The sequence below is a fragment of the Aethina tumida genome, chromosome 1 (assembly GCF_024364675.1).
Source record: "Aethina tumida isolate Nest 87 chromosome 1, icAetTumi1.1, whole genome shotgun sequence".
Lineage (NCBI taxonomy): Eukaryota > Metazoa > Arthropoda > Insecta > Coleoptera > Nitidulidae > Aethina > Aethina tumida.
Window position 1 is genome coordinate 7,443,360 of NC_065435.1, and position 23,731 is coordinate 7,467,090.

A 23,731-nucleotide genomic window follows, 5' to 3' on the forward strand; every position below is an offset into this window, starting at 1 on the left:
AAAAAATATATTAGATTGAAGTAAATAAATATCTGCTTTTTTATTAATAATCATTTTTATAGATATTATAATGACATTAAAATTTTTAATTATAAAAAAATATCAATTAAACTTAACTCCTTAAATTTAAATTAATATTTCTATGTTCTAATAATAAAAAAATAGGTGTACAAAATGAAAATACTAAGAGAGTTGCAATGTTTACAAAAGAATTCTTTTTTAAATATGAATAAAAAAAGTTAAGAAAAATTATGTAGCCAAATATTTTTTATAATAGTTATTAATGCGTCTACTCAGATAAAATTAAAATAAAACCCATAAAAACCCAGTTCCTGCTTGGAAACAAGCAGCAGGAGCGGATTACAATGCCGCATCCACTTATGCATGGAAATTAATTAAGTAAAACCATATCAGACGATACATGTAAGCCTTTCATTGACCATTGATACCGTTACTCGGTTAGCGCGTTGTAAGAAAGAAGAAAATAAGACTGGGTCATTTCAGTCCGAGTCTAAACGGCTAAGAACTAAGCCAAAGCCGCTCAGTCGTACCATAGTTACTCACCTTATAATATCGTCAGGTGTAAAATCAACAACGTTGCCGCGAACATTTGAACAATCGAATGACAAGTCAGTACCATTGGATAATATTGTGGTGCAGTGGATTTAATCTACATTAGTGCCTGAGATGAAGTTCATGAATTTTATTTTGTTTATCACTATACTTGGTAAGACTCTTCGTTTTTAGTTTTCGTTTTCCTTCCTCATGTTACTGATTCAATCACCGTAAATGTAAATAGTGTGACAGTCATGCAAATGTATGTAATATAAGACTTGTATAAAATTATATATACTTTTGTACATCTAACTTTCAAACTTTCCATTGTTATGAATACTTTATCATTAATAAAAATTATAGCAAAGAGTTAAGCAACTATACCTATTCGTATTGCATGCTATGTTTGATTATGGAAAAAGGAAAACCATGCTGGACTAATAATTAAAATGTAATGAATACACACGTTCCAATACGTTAATCTCTTTGTTAATTTGTTCGGTTAACGCAAACACTCGAGGAAGCATTGCACATAATCAAGGAAGATTTAATTTGGAAGCGGTGGAGAGGCAACAAAATTCAGGGATCACCATCTATGTTTCCAAGTTTAAGTTCAAAATTTAATACTTTGATGATTTTTTAGAAACAAGAAGTTCAAAATTTAATGCTTTGATGATTTTTTAGAAACAAGAAGTTCAAAATTTAATGGTCTGATGATTTTTTTGATACAAGAAGTTCAAAATTTAATACTTTGATGATTTTTTAGAAACAAGAAGTGCAAAATTTAATGTTTTGATGATTTTTTAGAAACAAGAAGTTCAAAATTTAATGATTTGATAATTTTTTAGAAACAAGAAGTTCAAAATTTAATGGTCTGATGATTTTTTTGATACAAGAATTTCAAAATTTAATACTTTGATGATTTTTTAGAAACAAGAAGTGCAAAATTTAATGTTTTGATGATTTTTTAGAAACAAGAAGTTCAAATTTTAATGCTTTGATGATTTTTTAGAAACAAGTAGTTTTAAATTTAATGCTTTGAAGATTTTTTAAAAATTTAATGCTTTGATGATTTTTTAGAAACAAGAAGTTCAAAATTAAATGTTTTGATGATTTTTTAGAAACAAGAAGTTCACAATTTAATGCTTTGATGATTTTTTAGAAACAAAAAGTTGTAAATTTAATGCTTTAATGATTTTTCAGAAACAAGACGTTCAAAACTTTTTGATTTGATAATTTTTTAGAACCAAGAAGTTCAAAATTTAATACTTCGATGATTTTTTAGAAATAAGAAGTTCAAAATTTAGTGCTTTGATGATTTTTTTGAAACAAGAAGTTCACAATTTAATGCTTTGATGATTTTTTAGAAACAAGAAGTTAAAAAATTTAATGATTTGATGGTTTTTTAGAGATAAGAAGTTAAAAATTTAATGGTTTGATGTTTTTCTTTTAAATAATATGTAAATCAATAAATTTGGCACAAAGTTGGTCAAAGGTATAAACAATGTTATGGGTTTCTTTTGTGTGTAAATTGAATAATATTATTGTTGAAAACTTTAATGTATACGAATTTGTAATACATAGTGTAATAATTAATTTGGGTGCCTAGCTGATTTTATCAATTAATATTAACTATTCTTGGTAACAATTTTCGAAATAACCCTTCACAATTAAGTACGTAAAAGTTTTTCAAGGTTCATCACCACACATTAGTTGTTACAGACACGGTTAATTGGGGAAATTGGCATTTCATAATTGTTTTAAGTTTAGTCATCAGACGACACGTAAAAAATTTTTCTACTAGATACATTTATAACCGGAATTTCTGGCATTATTAAGCTGAGTTTCTTTAAATTCCCGTCTCGTATTGACGAGTACTTTTTGTATCGTCGAAGTCATACATATTTAAATGATGATACCAGTTTGATTCTTCACACGAAATGTGGGTTACTGGGACGTTGACATTAAGCTCCAAATATTTTATAAAAGACATCCGCCTAAAACGGAGAAAAAACCACCGATGTTGATACTGTGCTGCAAATTTTGTTTGTCATTTCCACTTTCACCTTAAACTGTTGTTAATTGTGCGGTCAATTTATTTGGGACGTTCGCAGTTTCGGCAGAACTGGGCAAGGAAATTGCAGGAAAACACGTTGGATTTTTATTTACATGCAATATCGATTCTGTTGGGAAATATCGCCTCGGTTTGTGTGTTGAAAACACGGTTTCCTGCCTTTTTCGTCTGCATAATTGGATTCACATACATTATTGTTTTGTTTTTGTTTACCTAGAGTGGTTTATTTCCTGCAAAAGAAAGCATGTAGTTTAATTGGAGCGCCTAGAATTACGGTCCAAATAGAAAACATCTAATTTTTGTAACTGGCTCAAAGTTTACGTTACATCAAGATCCTAATACGATTTTAATTTGTATGCTAAAATTTTGAGTTAAACTGACCGTCCAATCTCGAATGCAACCACCAGAAACGTGCAGTCGAAAGTTTGGCCGAATTGACACAAATAACCTGGTATTTGTTGCTGATAACCTACGTCGGGGCATAAATTCGATTTGCCACGTCAAGTAATTATTTATTTATAAATTCCACGTCGATAATTTCTGCATCATTAACTCCCCCAATGTTAAAATTGATTTCCTAGGTAATATATTCAAATATGAGGTTTCTCTTGTCAGACATTTTAATACAAACCCAAATCACATTAACCAGATGTGGTCTTCATCTTCAAATATCTGTTGGGCAACATCCTTAATATTATTATTGTCAAGAACTTATATAATACAAGTATTAAATAACCATAGAAATTTCAGAATGTTGAGAATTTAATTAATGGCAGGAGTTAAATTTTAGAGCCCAAGTTCACACGTAATAATTAACTTTGGATGCTTTGATGATGTTCCTTATTGCTTCTATTAGGAAATGTCTCTGTAATTGGGTAACTTGAGGTGCAAAAAATGTGCTCAATTCGTTTTTTCTATCCTTGACACGTGTTGACACGACATTGAAGAGGAAAAAGCTGCATCTGGCATATTTATAAAGGATCTTTCAATTGAAAGTTAATAATAAAAAAACGCTTATAAATAGTGTAACAACGTGGTTGGGCAACACGATTTGTAAACACCTTTGGTTTTAAGAGTGTTTGTTTAATACCCCAAGGTCGTGATAAATTATTAAAAAGATGCAATTGCAACAAAAGTAATTGCCAGTAATTTAATTACCATCAGATCATAGTTTAATATCAAAAAACATTTACATAAGACTGGGTTTTAATGGTTGTACGTGTTTTCCGAGTGGATGAAATACTAGAAAGTATATCAAAGACTTTCGATTTCTCTTTGTTCTATCTTTAATTATTGATTTTTTGGTGGATAACAATGTGTCGTTGGTCGTGGACTCCTACATGTGTTTCCTATTGTGAAATTTGGCGATTATGTTTGTGAATAATGAGATGTAATGCGTCTCAATTAACCTGAATAAAACTTGACATTGCTACGGACAGTTTCTCTATAATTTTCTGCAAAAATAATTTAAGAATTCAAATAGATATAAACATTAAGCAACCGTTCAAAACTAGATGACCTCAAAATATGTTGCAGTCATTATACACCTATTGAAAGAGCTATGAGTGTGTTACACTTCCATTAAGAAATAAATACCCGAAACCATAAATTGCTTACTAATAGTGCTGAATTTCTAATAAACTGATTAACGTTTAACCATTAAGAGAAACTCAGCAAATATGAAAAACATTTTCTCAAATTTATGGATTTACATAAACCATTACCCAATTCGATGATTATCCAACTCTCGCGTTTCCAAACACAATCTAAAATACCTTCATAATTTTAAACCCAAAACAATGTTTATCGCACAAATCAATCAGGTCGCACCTGCAAAAAGAAATCGTAGATCAAACGTCTACGTGTTTGATAATCAAATGCAACCGACGCACAAATAAACTTCAATCAACTTAAGACAACATACAAAACTCGAATTTACTTCGACGTCATAACAACTTTGAAGGATTAAAATGCAATTTTCTAACCGTTTTAATAAAATTAAATGATGCAGACGTGAAAGTAAAAACGACCACACGGACGTAAACAATTAATTTAACCCAATTTTCCCCACATATTCAATTAAAATCTTACGATGGGATACGCATAATATATTAATTGATGTCTTTGTTCTTTAGGTATTAACGGTTTAATGTCTGAATGTGTGAGGAGAGAGTCAAAAAATTTATACGTTTGTGTATTTGCAGACAACTATAAATAATAGGAATCTAGACAAGATGAAACAACAAAAGTTGACATTTCAGTTTAGCATCGTTTAGTTTTCTCTTTCATTTTTCCTTGTAGAGACAATATGAAAGTAATTTCTGTTCTTGGACGCACCAAAAGTGATAAATGTAACTGTTTTTTGTCCGGCTTCCAAATGTTGACAGCTAATAAATTAATAAAAAAGACTCCGGCTCTTCCTAGGTTATGTTAACATACCTACGTGTAGGTGGGCTTGATGCTCCATTGGAACGTAGGAAGAGCTAGATTTAAAACTGAGACGTGGAAGACACAAATCTTATTTTTTATCGTCGTCGTAATCATTATAAAACTATGATGAGGTGATTCGAATTGGTTTCTTAATTTATTGGACTTTCCATCATGTTACGTCATGTGGATTATGAAGTGTAAAAATTTTACTGCCCATTGATGGGAAGGAAACACATGATTGACATTAATTTATTGCCAAACCGTGATTTTCTGTACATAGCTTTCCTCGCACACACTCACACCATGTCTAAAATGATTTGACACACATATCCAGTCCCACCAGACATATGCCACACTAAATCTGGTAAAATCCTAAATAAAAAAAATTCGACTTACGTTAACCCAGACCCAGTTTTAGTTGATTCAGGGTCAGTATTAGATGATGGATGATGCATGCGTGTTTAGAAAACATTTTAGGTATAGGTATAAATATATGTTTTACTTTTCCTTGCAGGCGGAACGTGGCAGTTAGGCCAACCGACCTGTGTATTGGAATCAGATTTCGGATTTATCCTCAACTGTGCTTTTAAGAAATCTGGCCTGTTTCGAGTTAGAAACCTTGGTGGTGTCAAAGCTCACATTGGCCTGGGTAATCTATCATCTATTCTTTGCTTTTATCATCTGTTTTGTTGCATGTATGTAGTTGATTTCATAGATTTAGACTATTAGATTTGATGGGGCCAGAAAACTTTATGGTTACGGTTTTCTCCCCCTTCAAATTGTAGATGTAGATCCGTGGCCTACTTGTAAACCAAAACCGATTCGATTTCGTAGTCAATAATGAAATGAAAGTGGAGAAAATTATTCAAACTCATTTATTGTGTGTTTGGTCTATTGTTGAATAATTCTTTCCACGTTTTTCTGTGTAATATATTCTCATCGTAACATGTATGTACATATATATTTACAAATTTCAGTTATTTATCGTTATTTCGTCCTGTTGTGTACAGTAAAGGACAAAAGTTAGATTTAAATGTATATTTTCATTAACATTTATTTTTGTTTTTGTTTAATGTAGTACTAACTTAAACATTTAAAATAAAACCTAAGCTAAACTTTCATTTCTTTTCAGTATTAATGTCGATTGTTTAATTAACATTGTTCTTTTAGAAATCACTGAATTTTATTAATAAAATATAACAAATATTGTTGGAATAAGTAATTTAACAAAGACTCCAGAAAATAATTAAAATGAAGGTGTTTCTTGTATTTGTTTAATTGTTTAGATTGTAGAGTGCAACTACAATTAAATATTAAGATTTAATATAAGATATTTACTTCAATTATAGTAATTAAAAAATATTAACTAAGGCTAAGATGAATATATTCATAATAACTATTAATTAAATGGTGTTAACATTCATATATTAGAAATTTATTATGATTTTTACATTTAAATTTGGAAAATATTTTGTAATTAATGTTTTTCTAAGCACTTTTATATTGATTAATTATAGATTTCGTTTATAGCATTCAAATATTGTTAATTTATTTTTAGAGAGGAAGATTAAACACACTGAATATTAAATGCTTTGTGAAGGAATTCTTATAACCTTAGCCCAGTTTTTCTTATATATTAATTAAAATACTATTTGCTCCCAATAATTTGAATTCTTTGCACGTTTGTTAATGAGGAAATCTCTTATTTGCCCAAAAATTAAAAGTTAATTTATGTTGACTGTTTAGGTGAAGTTTTGGAAGTTAATTGCCCAATCCCGTTTAACATTTAAAGCAAGGAACACCTTGTCAAAAATTAGCTAAGCCTATTTTTTAATAAAATTAATTAAAAATATTATAATAATAAATTAATTAAGTATAACTGATATTAGAAAGTTTCTTAAATATGCACACACATGTTTTATAAATTATATTACCTAGATACACATAAATGTCGGATATTGCTTCCGGCAATGTCACTCTTAACATTCTTCCAACTCAGTTCGCAGCAAACGCCTAAATAATCTCAATTGCAGGCTTCAGCGTGGGCGATGAGCTGGGCTTTAAGGAGTCGATCTCGAACGTGGAGATCAACAGGAGGAGATCGGCGACGGCGTCGCAACTGCAGGCCCAGCTAATCCAGGCGCAACAACAACAGAACCAACAAAAAGCCAGTAAATCTAAAGTAAGCAGCGTTCGAGTAATTGTCATAACGAGAATCTCTTTAACAATTCCGTTACGGCATTTTATGTGGGTGAAACAGTTTCTTGTACTTTCAAGGTTCTCCCTTTCAGTTCTTTATAAATATCCGCATCACGATTCCTTGAATGGGAAATTATTCATTTATTTTTTTTCAGTTATTTTTTTTTATCACAACTGCACCTTTTTATGTGTTTTAATGGTGGAATTGGAAATGGCGTTTGGCCCAATTACCGCTGACGTATGTAAATTTTATAAAGATGTTTCGACAGCTCTCTCATGGATGTGCTCAAAACAACCTTTTAACCCGTAAAACTTATCTTAATTCCAATGGTTTGTTACAAAGTTCGTTATGAAATTGTGTCGAAACTATTAATAGTAAGGTAATTAATGTTGTCGAGAAAATTTGTCAATATATAATTGTTTGGACATTGTTTTCTAGGGATTGCCAATAGGAATAATAAAAATTAAACGAATTCAACACTAAGTGACATAAAAAGTCACTAGTTAAGAAGTATTGCCCAAGTAATTAGTCGATTAATTCCAGGCCAACTCAATAGTGGTCCGTTCTCCAACACCTGTGGCCACAATCGAGGCAGTGCCGGTGCCCATAACCGGCACAATGAAGAAGCCAAGCCAATCCAAGCCGATGGTGTCGGTTCCGCCCTTCAAACCGATACCTCCGGCTCCGGAGCGGGCTCCGGTGCAACCAGTAGCTGTTTCCAAGCCTTCCTCTTCTTCTTCTTCTTCCTTAGCTAGTCCAGCTATTATGGGTATTGCCGTGCCTGCCTTTAGTGCCATGCCCTCTTCTATTACACGTTTTTCCGTAGGTTCAGTCAACTCTAAATCTTCCTCTTCTTCTTCTCCAAGTAGCAATAGTGTGATGGCTGTCGTTGTACCTGTCTCTAAAGTACAAGCACAAGATAAAATGAGTAGCACCAACTTTGCTCTTAGAACTTTGGCGACACCAAATAACGAACTACCACCCGTACCTCAGACCAGTTCGAACTCCATTCATGCCTTGTTGGCCGCCAACAACGTGACGGAGGACGCGCTGGAACAAGCTTTGATACAAAGGCAACAGATGTTGGCGAGGATGAAGACCACAACGACGACGACAACGACGCCCAGGCCCGTGACCTCCAAGTACGCCAACAGTGTGGGCAAAGTCATGAACGCCCCCAAAGAGTATTACCCTGTGGGCTACGACAAGAACTTCGACGACAACTTCGCGTCCAGGGTGGAGTTGCCCGAAACGTCGTTCTATTGCGGCGACCAAAAACACTTCCCCGGTTTGTACGCCGACGAAGATTTGGGATGCATGGTGAGTTACTTTGGTGATTAATTAACGGGCATTGTTCACTTGGAGAAATTCACATTGAGGATGGGCCACGGTTAGTTTAATATAAACAAAGACGTTTGTCGCCCGGAGCCGTTTTTTGATTAATTTAGTCGGCAGCTTGTTGGAAACGATTCAATAAGTTGAACAATACCGAGGAACACATAAATATTTTATGATTGCCGTAAACATCCATTAATATTTCATATATGGACGTATCCTTATAATATTTAAATTAATGGTTTTGTTAAAAACACTTGTGTCACATTTTTCTCTAAAACTTTCTACACACGAATTTTTCAGATGCGCCTAATTATATGTCACAGGTTATTAGGCCATTGGATGAGTAACGTCGTAAATTTTGTATCTTGGGAATTATGGAAACTTTCACATTTCTACAAATATTTAAAAACAAATATTGGGACTCTCCCATCTGCTAATTACTGTCATAAAACGCCATTTTTAGGTCGTCAGAAACCCATGACAATGAAGAATGAAGTTGTAAAATCACGGTGATTTGAATGCACGTTTCGATAATTTTGCATAAATTATTGCTCACTACGAACGGCTGTAAAACATTATTTTCCGCAAAAGCATTTCGCATGAATTAACACATTTTAATAAATCACATGTCTTGTGCATTATTTTAATCGACAATGTTAGATTATTTAAATGTGTGCCAAGGATATAAAAGGCACAATAAAATTTTCGCGTTTTGTTAATTAGTTTCCTTGGGTAATTTTAGTTGCAAGATGGACGAAATATTATATAATGCAGGCAATTTTTTTCTATTAAGTTTTTATGCAACTGATACTTACCCATTTGGAAACTTGTTTGGGGACACGAATGGGTATAAAGTTATATGATGTTGAAGATAAAAAAAATTAATTTTTTATGAAGACGTTAATGTGTATACATTATAATAGCTTAATTTTATTTTTATTTTTTTTAATATTTTTTAGTAATTACTTTCTCTTCCTATCTTTATTGTTTTATAACTTAATTAAAAATCTTCTTCTGTTGCTTTCAAATTATTTTTTGAGTGATTTAGTTAATTAACCTAATTAACACTTTTATTATGACTTTTATCATACTTTAGGATGCCCCATAATAATTGTCTTTAGTAGACTTAAAGAAGTGACTTAAGTGTGCAGTGGTTAATTTTTTAAAATTTCGAAATAATGTGTAAATTTTTTATCTTAATTTGTCTTTAAAATGTCAAAAAAATTCAGCTTTCCTAAAATATTATATATAATTTCTTATATTTTAAGTTATCTATAATTCAGATTTTAATGACACTTCCAATAAATTTCGAGACATATTAAAGATGCCAAATACGAAATTTGATAAACTTGGTTTAACCATTAATAATTTTTTTGAAATTTAGAAATTACGTCATATTTTTGCATGAGTGTGTGTGAATATATATTTTTTTAAAAAACAAACAAATTATTTTTATTTCAAAGATGACTGATATAAATTAAATGGAATTTAGTTGTATCTAAATATATTAATTTAGGATTATTGAATTTATCACAAATGACACTTTTTTGAAACAAATTTTCTTCACACAAATTCAGATAAATTTTTTACTTGAAAAAAAAAAAAATGTTGAAATTTATTGATAATTAATTATATTATGTAAAAAAGTTACTTAATAAAGATTTATAAAAAACAATTTAAAAATATAAAATGTATAATATTTTTTCCATAATAATTATTATATTTATATATTATATATATTTTCTAATTTAAATTCAATTTTAAACGTGTGACATAAAATTCAATTGTATAAATAAAATTTTAAAAATATATTTATATAAAATTTTAAGATAATATGAGTATATTTTCCATTTCAGAAGATAATTTGTCAGAAAAAAGTTTTCAAAAATAGATATTTTGTTATATATATTTTTTAATTAAAATATAATGTTAATTACCTCTTCTATTTTTCATAGAAAATAATATTAATTATCTCGAAATATAACAAAAATGTAGTTACATCGTTTCATCAATTTTTCTTTTTAGATATTTTAGAGATAAATTCAAGTACAGTTTGTACCTGAAATAAGAAATTGAATATATCTCGAAATTTTCAGAAAATTTATTTTTTTTTGAAATGATAAATTACGAAAAATAGTAAAATAGAGATTTTCTAAAAATATACAAATTAAATCTAAATAATATATTTATTTAAAATTAAAGAGGTATGTACAATAGACATAGACAATAATATTAATTATCTCTAAAATTATGAGAAATATCTTGATTAGAGATAATTTGATAAATCACAAATTACACATTTTTTTGGAATTTTTTTTTTCTCAGATATTTTAGAGGTAATTTCAAATATAGTTTTTACTTTAAATAAATAGTATGTTAATTTAAGATAATTTGATAAGTCATAAAATACACATTTTTTTGGAAATTTTTTTCTTCTCAGATATTTTAGAGGTAAATTCAAATATAGTTTTTACCTTAAATTAAAAAAATCGAAATGTTTAGATGATTTTTTTGACATGAGTATCTTTAGAAAGATTTTGCGTTTATCTAAAAACCTGTAAAATAAAATTAGTGATTTTTTAAAAAATAATAATAATAAATTAAATACAAATAATATATTTATTTAAAATTTTTTATTTCATAGACAATAATATTATTAATTTCTAAATTCACAGAAAATATCTTAATTTGAGATAATTTAAGATATCAAAAATTACACATTTTTGAAAAAAATCTTTATTCAGATGTTTTAGAGGTAAATTCAAATATAATTTCTAGGGGAAAAATTAAATATAAAATATTTCGAAATGTTTAGAATATTTATTTTTTTGAGAGGAGTAATTTATATTATTTAAAAAAGTGTTTTTAGAAAAAAAAACAAATTTTTCAAAAATATATATTGTGTTATATATTAAATAATATTTAGCTAAACTATAATAACATTTTTTATAATTAAAAAAATAAATAAAATAAACTGCGCCATCTATGTTTCATAAACAATAACATTAATTATCTCAAACTGTATCATAAAAAACTCAAAAAATAATATTTATTTAAAGAATTGAGTTTTGACACAGTCAGTCTAAAGGCAATCAATTTGGTACAGTCTACATTCAATTTTTACTATTTTATAAACAATTTTAGCTAATTGGTGTCTTTAACGTTGGTTTTATAATGATTTAATGGTTTAAGATAATTTCTTAACACACAGAACATACGTTTTTTTTTTTGCTAGATTAAGTAACACTGCTGCAGTTTTTATTTATTCCTGGTCATTAACGATTAATCCAAGATAGTTAAGAAACATTAAGATCAGTAAAGGTAGTACGTTTACATGTGTGTCAAGGACGTGCAATTTTAGCATTTCGCTAATTAGTTCCTGCTACTGGCAAGATGTCCAAAAACGTTATATAATCTAAACAAGCCATTTTAATTAACCGTGATGTTACTGACATTATCGGCACTCAGGTTGCATATAAAAGACGTTCTGTTACAGGTGTTCCACGTGTGCGCACTGACGGACGATGGACTGATAATGAAGAGCTTCCTCTGTCCGGAATCGACGCTTTTCGATCAAACGATTTTGAAATGCAACTGGTGGTTCTATGTGGACTGCAAAAATTCGAAGAAACTGTACGACTCGAACATACCGATTTCGAAGAGTTATCAGCTAATGAAGGCGCTGACTTTCTTCTCTACATACAAAAAAGATTCGGCACCTAACAAATCAAAGGATAAAGACTGATTTTAACTTAACGTAGTTGTTAGTAATTTTTTTTTTTACAATTTTTATTTATGTTATAAGGAGGTCTATTATTTATTTGTGAATTTGCGTTTTTAGCTGCACTATTTATTAACTATTTCCATAATGCACTTGGTCTGGTAGTGAAAGTGTTCACTCTAAATATTTAAACACTCGGTGATTTTCAATTATGTAACTGATATTTCCGTGCATATAATATGTTTTTGCTGTCACACTCGCAGTTCTTCTCCCTTCGATTAAAAATTTGCATTGGCTCAATAAAAAGTGCATTATATTCAATAATTACAATAATTAATGAATTAATTAAATAAAAATATACAAACAATAACCTTGAGAATGACTATGGGAAAGTTCGATATTTATACAATTACTTATAAATAAATAATATGTAAATTGGCATCAAACAATTACAGCCTCCTGCATATGCTCAATTTTACAGTTTAAGTCTTATCGTTTAAGGGTCATTGTATGCGGTGCTTTGATTATAAGGGAACTTACACCATAAATCTTCCAATTAATCTAGTCTCTTATTATTACTATTTTTTAATTAAAATTTAATAAACAAATCCTAGGAATAAGTAAACCTATGTGACATACTTTGCTTTTCTTGGATGCATTTAACATTTATGGAATGATTGATGGTGCAAATTCCAAACGAGTTTGTATTTATTTTATATAAATATAAATTGTCCTTTTTACTGTTATGAACGATTATGTGGTATGAGATACTATTTTACCAAATATATGTGGACGATTGTTAATACATTCCTTTAATGTCTTTGTTGTTGGTAGATGAATAAAATAATTTATTTATTTATTGATGTTTTAATTATTTATTATTAGACAACAGTTAATTCAACATTCCTTCAACTTAAAACTGATAAAATGAGAACAAATATTTTTAGAATTAACTATTCATATTCAAATCAAAATTAGAATGCTCATAATTTTTATTTTTATTATAATTAAATAAAAAAATTAATTTTAATTTTTAATAAAATATAGAGGGGATTTTTGCTAATAAATTTATTTAATGTATTTGTTGTCCAAAGGTGAATAAAGTAATTTAATTATTTAATAATTTTTTAATTATTTCTTATTAGACATCAGAAATAGAATGCCCATAATTTTTATTTTCATTTTAATTAATTGATTAATTGGTGTTTTTAAGTTAAATAAAAAATAACAATAAATTTTAATAAAATATAGATGGATGTTTGTTAATGTATTTGTTGTTGGTAGGTGAATAAAGTAATTTAATTATTTAATAATTTTAAATTATTTCTTATTAGATATCAGTTTTTTCCTTTAACTTAATGATAAAATTTGAGAACAGTTTTTTTCTATATTCCTTTAACTCAATGATACAATTTGGGAATAAATATTTTTAGAATTGACTAATGATATTCAAAATTAGAATTAGAATGTTCATAATTTTTATTTTTATTTTAATTAATTGATTAATTGGTATTTTTTAAATTAAATAAAAAAAAACTAAAATTTTTAATAAAATATAGATGGATGTTTGTTAATACATTCCTCTAATGCCTCTGTTGTTGGTGCATGAATAAAGTAATTCAATTATTTAATAATTTTCAATTATTTCTTAATAGACATCAGTTTCTTAAATACTCCTTTAACATGATGATAAAATTTAGGAACAAATATTTTTTGAACTGACTAATGAATATCAAAATTAGAATTCATAGTTCAATTCATAATCTTTATTTTCATTTTAATTAATTTTTTAATTTGTGTTTTTAAATTAAATAAAAAAATTAACTATAATTTTTAATTAAATGTAGATGGATGTTTGTTAAGACACTCCTTTAATGTATTTGTTGTTGGTAGGTGAATAAAGTAATTTAAATATTTAATATTTTTTAAATTATTTCTTATTAGACATCAGTTTTTTCAATATTCCTTTAACTTGATGATAAAATTTGAGAACAAATATTTTTAGAATTGACTAATGATATTCAAAATTCGAATTGAATGCTCATAATTTTTATTTTCATTTTAATTAATTGATTAATTGGTGTTTTTAAGTTAAATAAAAAAATAATTCTAATTTTTAATAAAATATAGATGGATGTTTGTTAATACATTCCTCTAATGTATCTGTTTTGTGTCAGATGAATGAGGTAATTTAATTATTTAATAATTTTTCATTATTTTTACTACACATCAGTTTTTTTAATATTCCTTTAACTTGATAATAAAATTTGGGAACAAATATTTTTAGAATTGACTAATGATATTCAAAATACGAATTGAATGCTCACAATTTTTATTTTCATATTAATTAATTGGTGTTTTTAAGTTGAACAAAAAAATTAATTATAATTTTTAATGAAATATAGATGAATGTTTATTAAAACATTTCTTTAATGTTTTTTTGTTCGTAGGTAAATAAAGTAATTTAATTGTTTAATCATTTTTAAGGTATTTCTTATTAGAAATCAGTTTTATCAATATTCCTTTAAGTTGATTATAAAATTTGGGAACAAATATTTTTAGAATTGACTAATGACATTCAAAATCAGAATTACAATGCTGATAATTTTTATTATCCTTTTAATTAATTGATTAATCAGTGTTTTTAAATTAAATAACAAAAAATTGATTATAATTTTTTATTTAAAACATAGAAAACGTTTCCAATTTGATGAAAAATATTTCAAATTTTTTAGTAGTTTTAACATTTTAACTTCAGGCTACAGTTATAAAATAATTTATGTAAATAAATCAATTAAAATATCTGTCAAAACTTTCATAAGAATATTTTTTATGATAATGAAGATGACTCTTACAACAATCAAATAAATAAATAATGTATGATGATGGCATTTGATGAATTTCCACTGTTTTAATCTGGGTTAACCGAAGTAACTTAACAAGTCCTTCAGCGTGCTCATGAGAGCCGCAGCGATACTCACTTGAGCACCTAAAAAAACCAACAGTCAGTTACATCATCAAAAGCAAAAAAGGGAAAGCAGTTTAAACTATTTGATGATATAACGACCAATAAAACCCCAGTTAACTTAACAACAATTTATTAAATAATTAAAAACGTAAAAAACACAACAAAACAGTCTTATTCAATGTAGTAATAAGGACTATAGAACTCATCCTCTGTATAAGCTGCCTTTCCTTTTCCTTTGCCCTTACCTCCCGCTCCAGCGCCAGCACCTCCTCCAGCTTTGCCACCGTTACCCTTGGCCGGTTTGGGAGCGGGCGCCGGTGGCGGTGGTGGAGGAATAGCTTTGGCAGCCTTCCCCAGCTCGGCGGCAGCCGCAGCGGCCGCAGCTGCGGCGTTGGCGGCTGCAGCCTGGGCGGCCGCCTGGGCCTTCATGGCCGCAGTTCTGGTGGCTTCGAAGTCGATTCTGACGCCGGCCAACTGTTTGCCAATGGCTTCCAGACGTTGCATCGCGGCTCCCACCATGGCCTGTTGGGCTGCCAGCTCGCCTGCAGCCTCCGATGCTGCTTGGGTTACGTGGTCGGCTGCGGCTTGGGCTGCGTTCAGGGTGTTGGTCAGGACGTTGACGTGGGCTCTGGCTTCCTGAGCCGCTTTCATGGAGGCGTCGGCCGCTCTTTGGGCCTGCATCAATTGCTGCTTCTCGCCCATCAGGCTCTGTTGGGCGTCGCGGAATTGCTGCTCCAGGCCTTGCAGCAGGATCTGCTTGCCTGCCAAGGCTGCTTGTGCTGTCGCTGATGACTATAATAATAAAGAAAATAATTAATAAATAATGCGTATTTTAATTGAAGCCCATTAAGAGGCGCTGAGATTTTCTAACATTAATTGGAATAAATAATTAATTTTATAGAAGTGTCTTGAGGCCAAAAATAAAAAGTGGGACACACGCAAGGTTTACTTATAAAATTATTGTTTAATATAATTGTGTTGCACAATTTTTTAATCATTTAAATCATTCAATGCCAAGGATACAATTAATCATGAGAGAAAGTAAAAATTATTGATTTATCATCCTTTAATAATATTTGCATATTTATTTATAAATAAAAGAATAAAAAATTCCTATAAAAATTAAATATTAATCTGGAATGAGTATTCTCAATCCTCTATATAATTAATAGGTTCTCGTGATTTTCCGGTTAAAATTACCTGGTCCAACTAAAATTCAAACTTATTTACCTAGTTACAGCTAGTAGATATTTTACATGCAAATTTATCCGGAATTAATTACTTTGTAGATAATAATTATTGAAGGATTTATTCCTCCGAACTTTCAAATACTTACGACTTTGATTTTGACAAATATGCAAGCGTATAGAATTAAATTTAAATTAAATTTACCCCAGCAGCAGATTGTGCCAGTGTGTTCTTGGCAACGTATGCAGCTTGATAGCCAGCTGCGTCTTGATTGTTGACGGCATCGCTGGCTGCATTGAACGAGCCCTCAGCAATGCTTCTCAGTCCGCTACCTGCGCTCAGGCCTTGTTTGCCGTTTCCTTGTTGGGACTGGTCTTGTTGGCCGTTTCCGTCCTGCGACAGTGCCCCAAAATCGCCGTCGTAGTTAGTCAAGATTCCTATGTCCTCGTACTCCTGGCAGTTTATTAGATTTACTGAAAATGCCATAAATTTCAAATATTATATATTTAAAATAATTTTAATTTTCTATAACTGTTCATTTTTAATTTTTCCAGCTTAATATTTAATATTTTATAACAATAAAATAATTTTAATTTATTTTTTTAAATTTATTCGTTTATTTTTAATTTTTTATGCTTATTATTTCAAGTGTTATAAATTTAAAATAAATGTTTTATTTTTTTTTAATTTAAACGGATATTTTTATTTATTTCAGGTTTAACATTCCAAATATTATAAATTTAATTGTTGTTTTCTAAATGTAATTATTTATTTTTAACTTTTTAAACTCAAATGTTTTAAATATGAATAATTTTATTTTATTTTTTTAATTTAATTATTTATTTTTATTTTTTATGCTTATTATTTCGAACATAAATTTAAATTAAATATTTTAATTGTCAATTTTAACATTTTAAGCTTAATATCTCAAATATTATAAATTTAATTAAATGTTTATTTATTTATTTTTTAAGAAATGGTTATTTTCAAAGTTTAAATGTTTTAAAATTAAAATAAAAATTTAAATTTTATCTTTTAATTTAATTGCTTATTTTAAATTTTATAAAAATAAAATAATATTATTTTATTTTTTTAATTTAATAATTTTATTTTTTTATTAAAATAATAATTTTAAATATTAAAAATTTAAATTAAATATTTTATTTTAATTTTTTAAGCTTTATATTCAAAATATTATAAATTTAAAATAATTTTATTTTTTTTCTAAATTTAATGGTTTAATCTCATAATTTCAAACATAAATTATATTATAGTATTATAAATTTAAATTAAATATTTTATTTTTATTTTTTTAAGCTTAATATTATAAATTTAAAATAATATTAATATTTTCTTTCTAAGTTTAATGGTTTAATTTCAATTTTTAATTTTAATATTTCAAATATAAATTTAAAATTTTCTTTTTTACTTAATTGTTTATTTTTAATATTCTAAGCTCAATATTTTAAATTTTATTAAAATAAAATAAGTTAATTGTATTTTTTCAATTTGTATATTTTTTTAAATGATTATTTTCAATTTTTAAGCTTAATATTTTAAATATTATAAATTTAAAATTTTTATTTTATTTTTTAATATAATTGTTTATTTATTAAATTTTAAATTTAGTATTTTAAATTTTATTAAAATAAAATAACAATTTTATTATTTTTTAAGTTAATTATCTATTTTTAATTTTTTATGCCTATTATTTTAAATAATATATGATAAGTTTAATATTATTTTTTAATTTAATAGTTTATTTTTAATTTTTTATGCTTGTTTTTTCAAACATTATAAATTTAAAATAACAATTTTATTTTGTAATTTAATTAATATTCGAGTTTAACTACTGAATTTTACAAAACAACATAAGAAAGATTGTCAATATTATTAATATAATACTTTTTTATAAACCTTATGTATTGCAGTAAAATTCATTTCATCGTTTTCATATAAAAGTTACAATGTCATAAAATCCCAACAAAATACATTTATGTGTACATTAAAATAATAAATTTTCATTTGAAAATATTAATATTGTTTGTAATTAAATTATAATAAAAATATTTTAGAATCACTAAAGATATTTTTATGCTTCGACTACTGTTAATATAAAAATATCTGAGTAGGATCGTTTTAACTTACGTGACAAAGCTGTAATTATCAAAATGGGATTCATTATGTCTCCACCTAAAACAAAAATAATATGCTTTTAAAATACAATTATTAAACGATTTTCTTTTTGGTAAACGTTCAAGAATTTGGTCGATTAATCGTATCGTTTATTTCAATCAGATGAAGGTGTCAAATCCTTTCAACTGGAGAAAGGTTTGGCTTGCATTCACTAGTATTTAAATTGAGAAAGCATGGCGACTGACAAATATGGAGTTTACAGTTAATTGAAACATGCATATAATACAAATTATTGTTTATTCTTCTATTCGTTTTTTATATAATACTTTTAGATATTTTTCAACATTTAAAAATTTTGAAAAATACTTTTAATTATGACTTCATTTATTATAAGTAGAAATTTAAATAAGCCACTTTAAACTGACATTTTCATTTTAGTATATTATAACAAAAAAATTGAATTTAAATAAATAAAATTAATAAAATTAGAATAGATTTTGAAGAGAAGAATTTAAAATTAATAAATATATATATGATTAAGAATATAGAAAAACAAAAATATTTATTAAATACTAAAATCAAGTTTTTTTTGTATAATCTAATATTTGTTTTAAAGGAATGAACTATCAAAATAAAATAATAAAAATGAAGTAAATAAAATTCAAAATTACCATGATAGTATTCAAATTATAATACCTAATATTACCTAATAAGTTTAAATATTCATTAATTTAAAAACAAATAATAGTTATATAAAGATTCGTATTTACACAATAATAAAAATTAATTTTTAACAAAATAATTAAAATTTCACAACATTGACTGTAGGGGGTACTTGTACAACTCCATTTCACATAAACAATCACTAAGCACCACTGAAGTGAATGATGTGATCTTAATTACATCTAAGAATGATACGGATTCACTTAGTTCACTACACACAATCACCTACCCAGTTGTCACCAAATCCTTATAAAATTTTTAATAACGGACTGACAAATTCACATAACGACAATCCATTTTATAGATTTATTCCAATAGTGGGGAATGGGTTATTTAATGGACCAGAGAAATATTTAATAAAAGAAAGAAACGGTGAAAACTGTAGCAAATCACATTAAAATATATTTCAGCGTTTTTTTTTCAAGCCACAGAATTGAACTACTTAAGAATAAGTCATTTTTTTACAACGGACTTATTTGATAAGTTACGCTACATTGTTTTTATTGGAATCAATTTCACTTGGTAAGACTAATTCACTTTGAAAAAAAACCGATTATGTAATAAACAATTCCTTCCTTGTACAACAATAAAGTCGAGTTTTATGTCAACGCAATTTGAGAAAATAATCTAATTAATTTGGCTTAATTATCGAAAGGATTTACGCCTCAAGTAACGGTTTGTCAAAAGTGGACCATTTACTTTTACCATTATGGTTTTTTGGTGCATTACACACATTGCAAGGGATTAAATAACTTTCAATTTTGGTGGCCAGCCACCGAAAACATAAGTATTCATTCCCAATTTCTTCGAGTGATTTTATACTTATGTATATACAGAGCGTCCCAGATGGGTTGATTGCAGCTGATCAAAAATCTTCAAAAGATGATTGTTGCAAACTTGAAATCTGTAACCCTTTTTGAAACATCTTGGGAAACTGATATTTGGCAGACTTCAACAAACTGTGAAATTGTTGCAATTTTTGTTGTTAAACTATAAGTAAAAACTTTCTACAGATAATTTCTCAATAATATAATATCTAAACAAGTTATATCTCCTTAAAAATTAGAGATAACGTTTGCTAATTTAGAGATAATTAATATTGTTGTCAATGAAACATAGAGGGCGTAACTGAAAACTGAAAGATTAATTTTTTTCGGACGTTAAAAAATTATTTGATTGAGTTTTATTTACGTAATTTTATTTCGAATGGTTCAAATGTGCCTTTATAATAAAAATAAAAATAAATAGAAAAATATTACATATTTTTAAAGTCGATTAAATAAACTGTTAAAATGGAAATAATCAATGATGTTGATATTAGTTCATTTTTTATACTCGCATTAAAACATGCGTATCACTAAAATTGTTTATTTAATCGGACTGCGGTTTCTACTGATTTCACTCATTTAATTCAAAATTTATTTTTATAATCTGGATATGTTTAAGCAGTATAATTTTAAATTGCTTGCTTAGCTAAAATATTTAAATGTGAAAATAATGCAAGTCGAATTATCAAACAAACTGTTTTCAATTTGTTAACAATTTTTATTGGGTTTAATTACGTATTTTAAAAAAAAAAACTATTAAAAATTTTCAAGATGAGTTTCTTTTTTAATTGTATATTTTAAAATTTCAATCTAAATCAAAATTCTAAATTGTCTAAAATTATTTTTGGATATTAATGACGAATATATTCGGTATAGGAAAACATGTCTATCGTTTAACAAAATAATCCTCATTATATCAACAATTTTTTCTACAAACAAAAATCTGGGTCTTGGAACTGATGGAAATATCAACCACAGTTCTGACTTCCTCTTTAGAATTAAACCGTTTTTTTAACACAAAAAGTTCACAATGAGAAAAATTAAATAATAGATACAAAGATAAATATCTGGACTATATGGATGAAATAGGATTTCTCATTTAACATTCTGAAGTGGATAACTTGAATTCTATAGATTATAGATTTAGAAATATTTTCAATGTGTTTTATTTTGACCAGTAATAATTATTTGAATATTTTCAAATTTAGATGGTCAGTATTTTAAATTTTATATATTTAATAAACTTAAAATTAATTCTTGAAGAATTTTTATTTCCAGAAAACGCATTTTGTCGAGTTCATTCTTAATTTATCTGTTGTTTAGCACAATAAAATGCCTCAAAGAAGACTTTCTTCCGGAAGATTTTGTCTCTATAATTGGAATTTTGAAACGTGGCAATTTGAGTCAACAAAAAGTATAATATCTCACAAATGTATAATGTCTTACAAAGTGTTACAAATCTTGCTTAGAAACGTTATTTGTGAACTGGTAATGTTAAAATACGACACGGTCGTGGTCGACAATGACCTACGACTAAAAGACAGGACCGTTTTCTGATTATTTATACTAGACGAAATCTCACATTCTCTATATTCAGACTTTGTGCAGACGTTGGAATAACTGTTTACCATCAGAAGAAGGTTGCATAAAGCTTGTCTTAGTTAGAAGAGTTTTCGACACCCTCTGTTAAACAGGGAGCATCGGGTTGCCCACAGGGCATGTGCCAATGATCATCTCCTGTACACTACAGTTGAATGGTGTAATTGTTTGTTCACAGATGAGTCTAGGTACACATTATGTCATTCATATAACTTTGGACATGGCGTGAACGTGGTCATGAGCAAAACATTGCTCCAACTGTTGGTTTTTGGAGGTGGTTCTGTAACAGTGTCTCTTTAAAGAGAAACTATGAATGATCACGATTTGGTTATTCAACCAATTATTGTTCCGTTTGCTCAAGAATTTGAACCATTTTTCGTTTCTGTATACGACAATGCCCGACCTTATCGAATGAGACATAAATTTGGCGTTGCAAAAGATGATATTACTCGCATGTAGTAGCCTCCACGTTCACCAGACTGCAAATCAATTGAGTACGTATGGGACTGTCTTCAAAGACAAAGTTATACTCTATTCTTTAGATTCGTTAAATTATTTAGTTTCTTTCTTTAGATTCTTTAGATTCTTTAGATTCTTTAGATTCTTTATATTCTTTAGATTCTTTAGATTCTTTATATTCTTTAGATTCTTTAGATTCTTTAGGTTCTTTAGATTCTTTAGATTCTTTAGATTCTTTAGATTCTTTAGATTCTTTAGATTCTTTAGATTCTTTAGATTCTTTAGATTCTTTAGATTCTTTAGATTCTTTAGATTCTTTAGATTCTTTAGATTCTTTAGATTCTTTAGATTCTTTAGATTCTTTAGATTCTTTAGATTCTTTAGATTCTTTAGATTCTTTAGATTCTTTAGATTCTTTAGATTCTTTAGATTCTTTAGATTCTTTAGATTCTTTAGATTCTTTAGATTCTTTAGATTCTTTAGATTCTTTAGATTCTTTAGATTCTTTAGATTCTTTAGATTCTTTAGATTCTTTAGATTCTTTAGATTCTTTAGATTCTTTAGATTCTTTAGATTCTTTAGATTCTTTAGATTCTTTAGATTCTTTAGATTCTTTAGATTCTTTAGATTCTTTAGATTCTTTAGATTCTTTAGATTCTTTAGATTCTTTAGATTCTTTAGATTCTTTAGATTCTTTAGATTCTTTAGATTCTTTAGATTCTTTAGATTCTTTAGATTCTTTAGATTCTTTAGATTCTTTAGATTCTTTAGATTCTTTAGATTCTTTAGATTCTTTAGATTCTTTAGATTCTTTAGATTCTTTAGATTCTTTAGATTCTTTAGATTCTTTAGATTCTTTAGATTCTTTAGATTCTTTAGATTCTTTAGATTCTTTAGATTCTTTAGATTCTTTAGATTCTTTAGATTCTTTAGATTCTTTAGATTCTTTAGATTCTTTAGATTCTTTAGATTCTTTAGATTCTTTAGATTCTTTAGATTCTTTAGATTCTTTAGATTCTTTAGATTCTTTAGATTCTTTGATTCTTTAGATTCTTTAGATTGGAGCAAGAGAGGACCGATTGAAAATATGTAGTTGTTAATATTCTATTTTTTCTTAGTTTTAATTAATTTTGTTTTTTAATTTTTCAAGGAATTTGGTGATATTAGTTTTATTACAGATTTAAAAGTTCTTTTGTTGATGTAATTTTGTTTAATTTATGCAGATTTCATTGTTTATTAAAACTTGATTTGTACCATAATATTCTGATTTATATTTTATTTTAATAATTCCAATTCGTGGAGTACATATGACGGATGAGGTGGAACGTCCCATTTAATATTTTGAAGTTTCCTTTGAGCCTCTAATATGACATGAAGTTTTGCCTTGTCATGAAGGAGTAAAAGTATTTATATTGACTAAAAAGGCTCGTCTTTGTGTAAGTTTTTCATGAATGTGAGCAGTAGACAGTTGCATTGATCGTTGGCCTCTTAGTAGGTGGTCTATACGTACACC

At 27.6% G+C, this 23,731-nt stretch overlaps 2 protein-coding genes across 3 annotated transcripts; one reads left to right on the forward strand and one right to left on the reverse strand.

Moving 5' to 3' along the window:
* Positions 1-546: 546 nt before the first annotated feature.
* LOC109596792 (mucin-7) lies at positions 547-13,159 on the forward strand. 2 transcript variants are annotated; one of them, XM_020012381.2, is made up of 6 exons: positions 547-727; positions 5,574-5,708; positions 7,093-7,241; positions 7,803-8,028; positions 8,086-8,579; positions 12,094-13,159. In XM_020012381.2, the coding sequence occupies exons 1-6, from the start codon at positions 688-690 to the stop codon at positions 12,340-12,342; spliced, it is 1,293 nt and encodes a 430-aa protein (XP_019867940.1). In that variant the 5' UTR covers positions 547-687; the 3' UTR covers positions 12,343-13,159. The 2 variants fall into 2 exon arrangements, with proteins under 2 accessions (XP_019867940.1, XP_049823223.1); XM_049967266.1 differs by lacking the exon at positions 5,574-5,708.
* A 2,298-nt stretch (positions 13,160-15,457) lies between these two features.
* On the reverse strand, positions 15,458-19,579 carry LOC109596789 (antifreeze protein Maxi-like). The gene is made up of 4 exons (XM_020012376.2): positions 19,563-19,579; positions 18,623-18,667; positions 16,679-16,947; positions 15,458-16,078 (listed from the first exon to the last, which is right to left on the reverse strand). Exons 2-4 carry the CDS (start codon positions 18,654-18,656, stop codon positions 15,458-15,460), a joined length of 924 nt encoding a protein of 307 aa, XP_019867935.2. The 5' UTR covers positions 18,657-18,667; positions 19,563-19,579.
* Between the last annotated feature and the right edge of the window lie 4,152 nt (positions 19,580-23,731).

Excerpts from the sequence above, each read along its gene's own strand:
- LOC109596792 (XM_020012381.2), top strand. The coding sequence starts at position 688 with ATGAAGTTCATGAATTTTATTTTGTTTATCACTATACTTG. Across the intron at positions 5,709-7,092 it reads CAAAGCTCACATTGGCCTGG|GCTTCAGCGTGGGCGATGAG; the intron begins GTAATCTATCAT and ends TCTCAATTGCAG. Across the intron at positions 8,029-8,085 it reads AGCTAGTCCAGCTATTATGG|GTTCAGTCAACTCTAAATCT; the intron begins GTATTGCCGTGC and ends GTTTTTCCGTAG.
- LOC109596789 (XM_020012376.2), bottom strand. The coding sequence starts at position 18,656 with ATGAATCCCATTTTGATAATTACAGCTTTGTCAC. Across the intron at positions 16,948-18,622 it reads GATAATTACAGCTTTGTCAC|TAAATCTAATAAACTGCCAG; the intron begins GTAAGTTAAAAC and ends TGGCATTTTCAG. Across the intron at positions 16,079-16,678 it reads TGGCACAATCTGCTGCTGGG|TCATCAGCGACAGCACAAGC; the intron begins GTAAATTTAATT and ends TTATTATTATAG.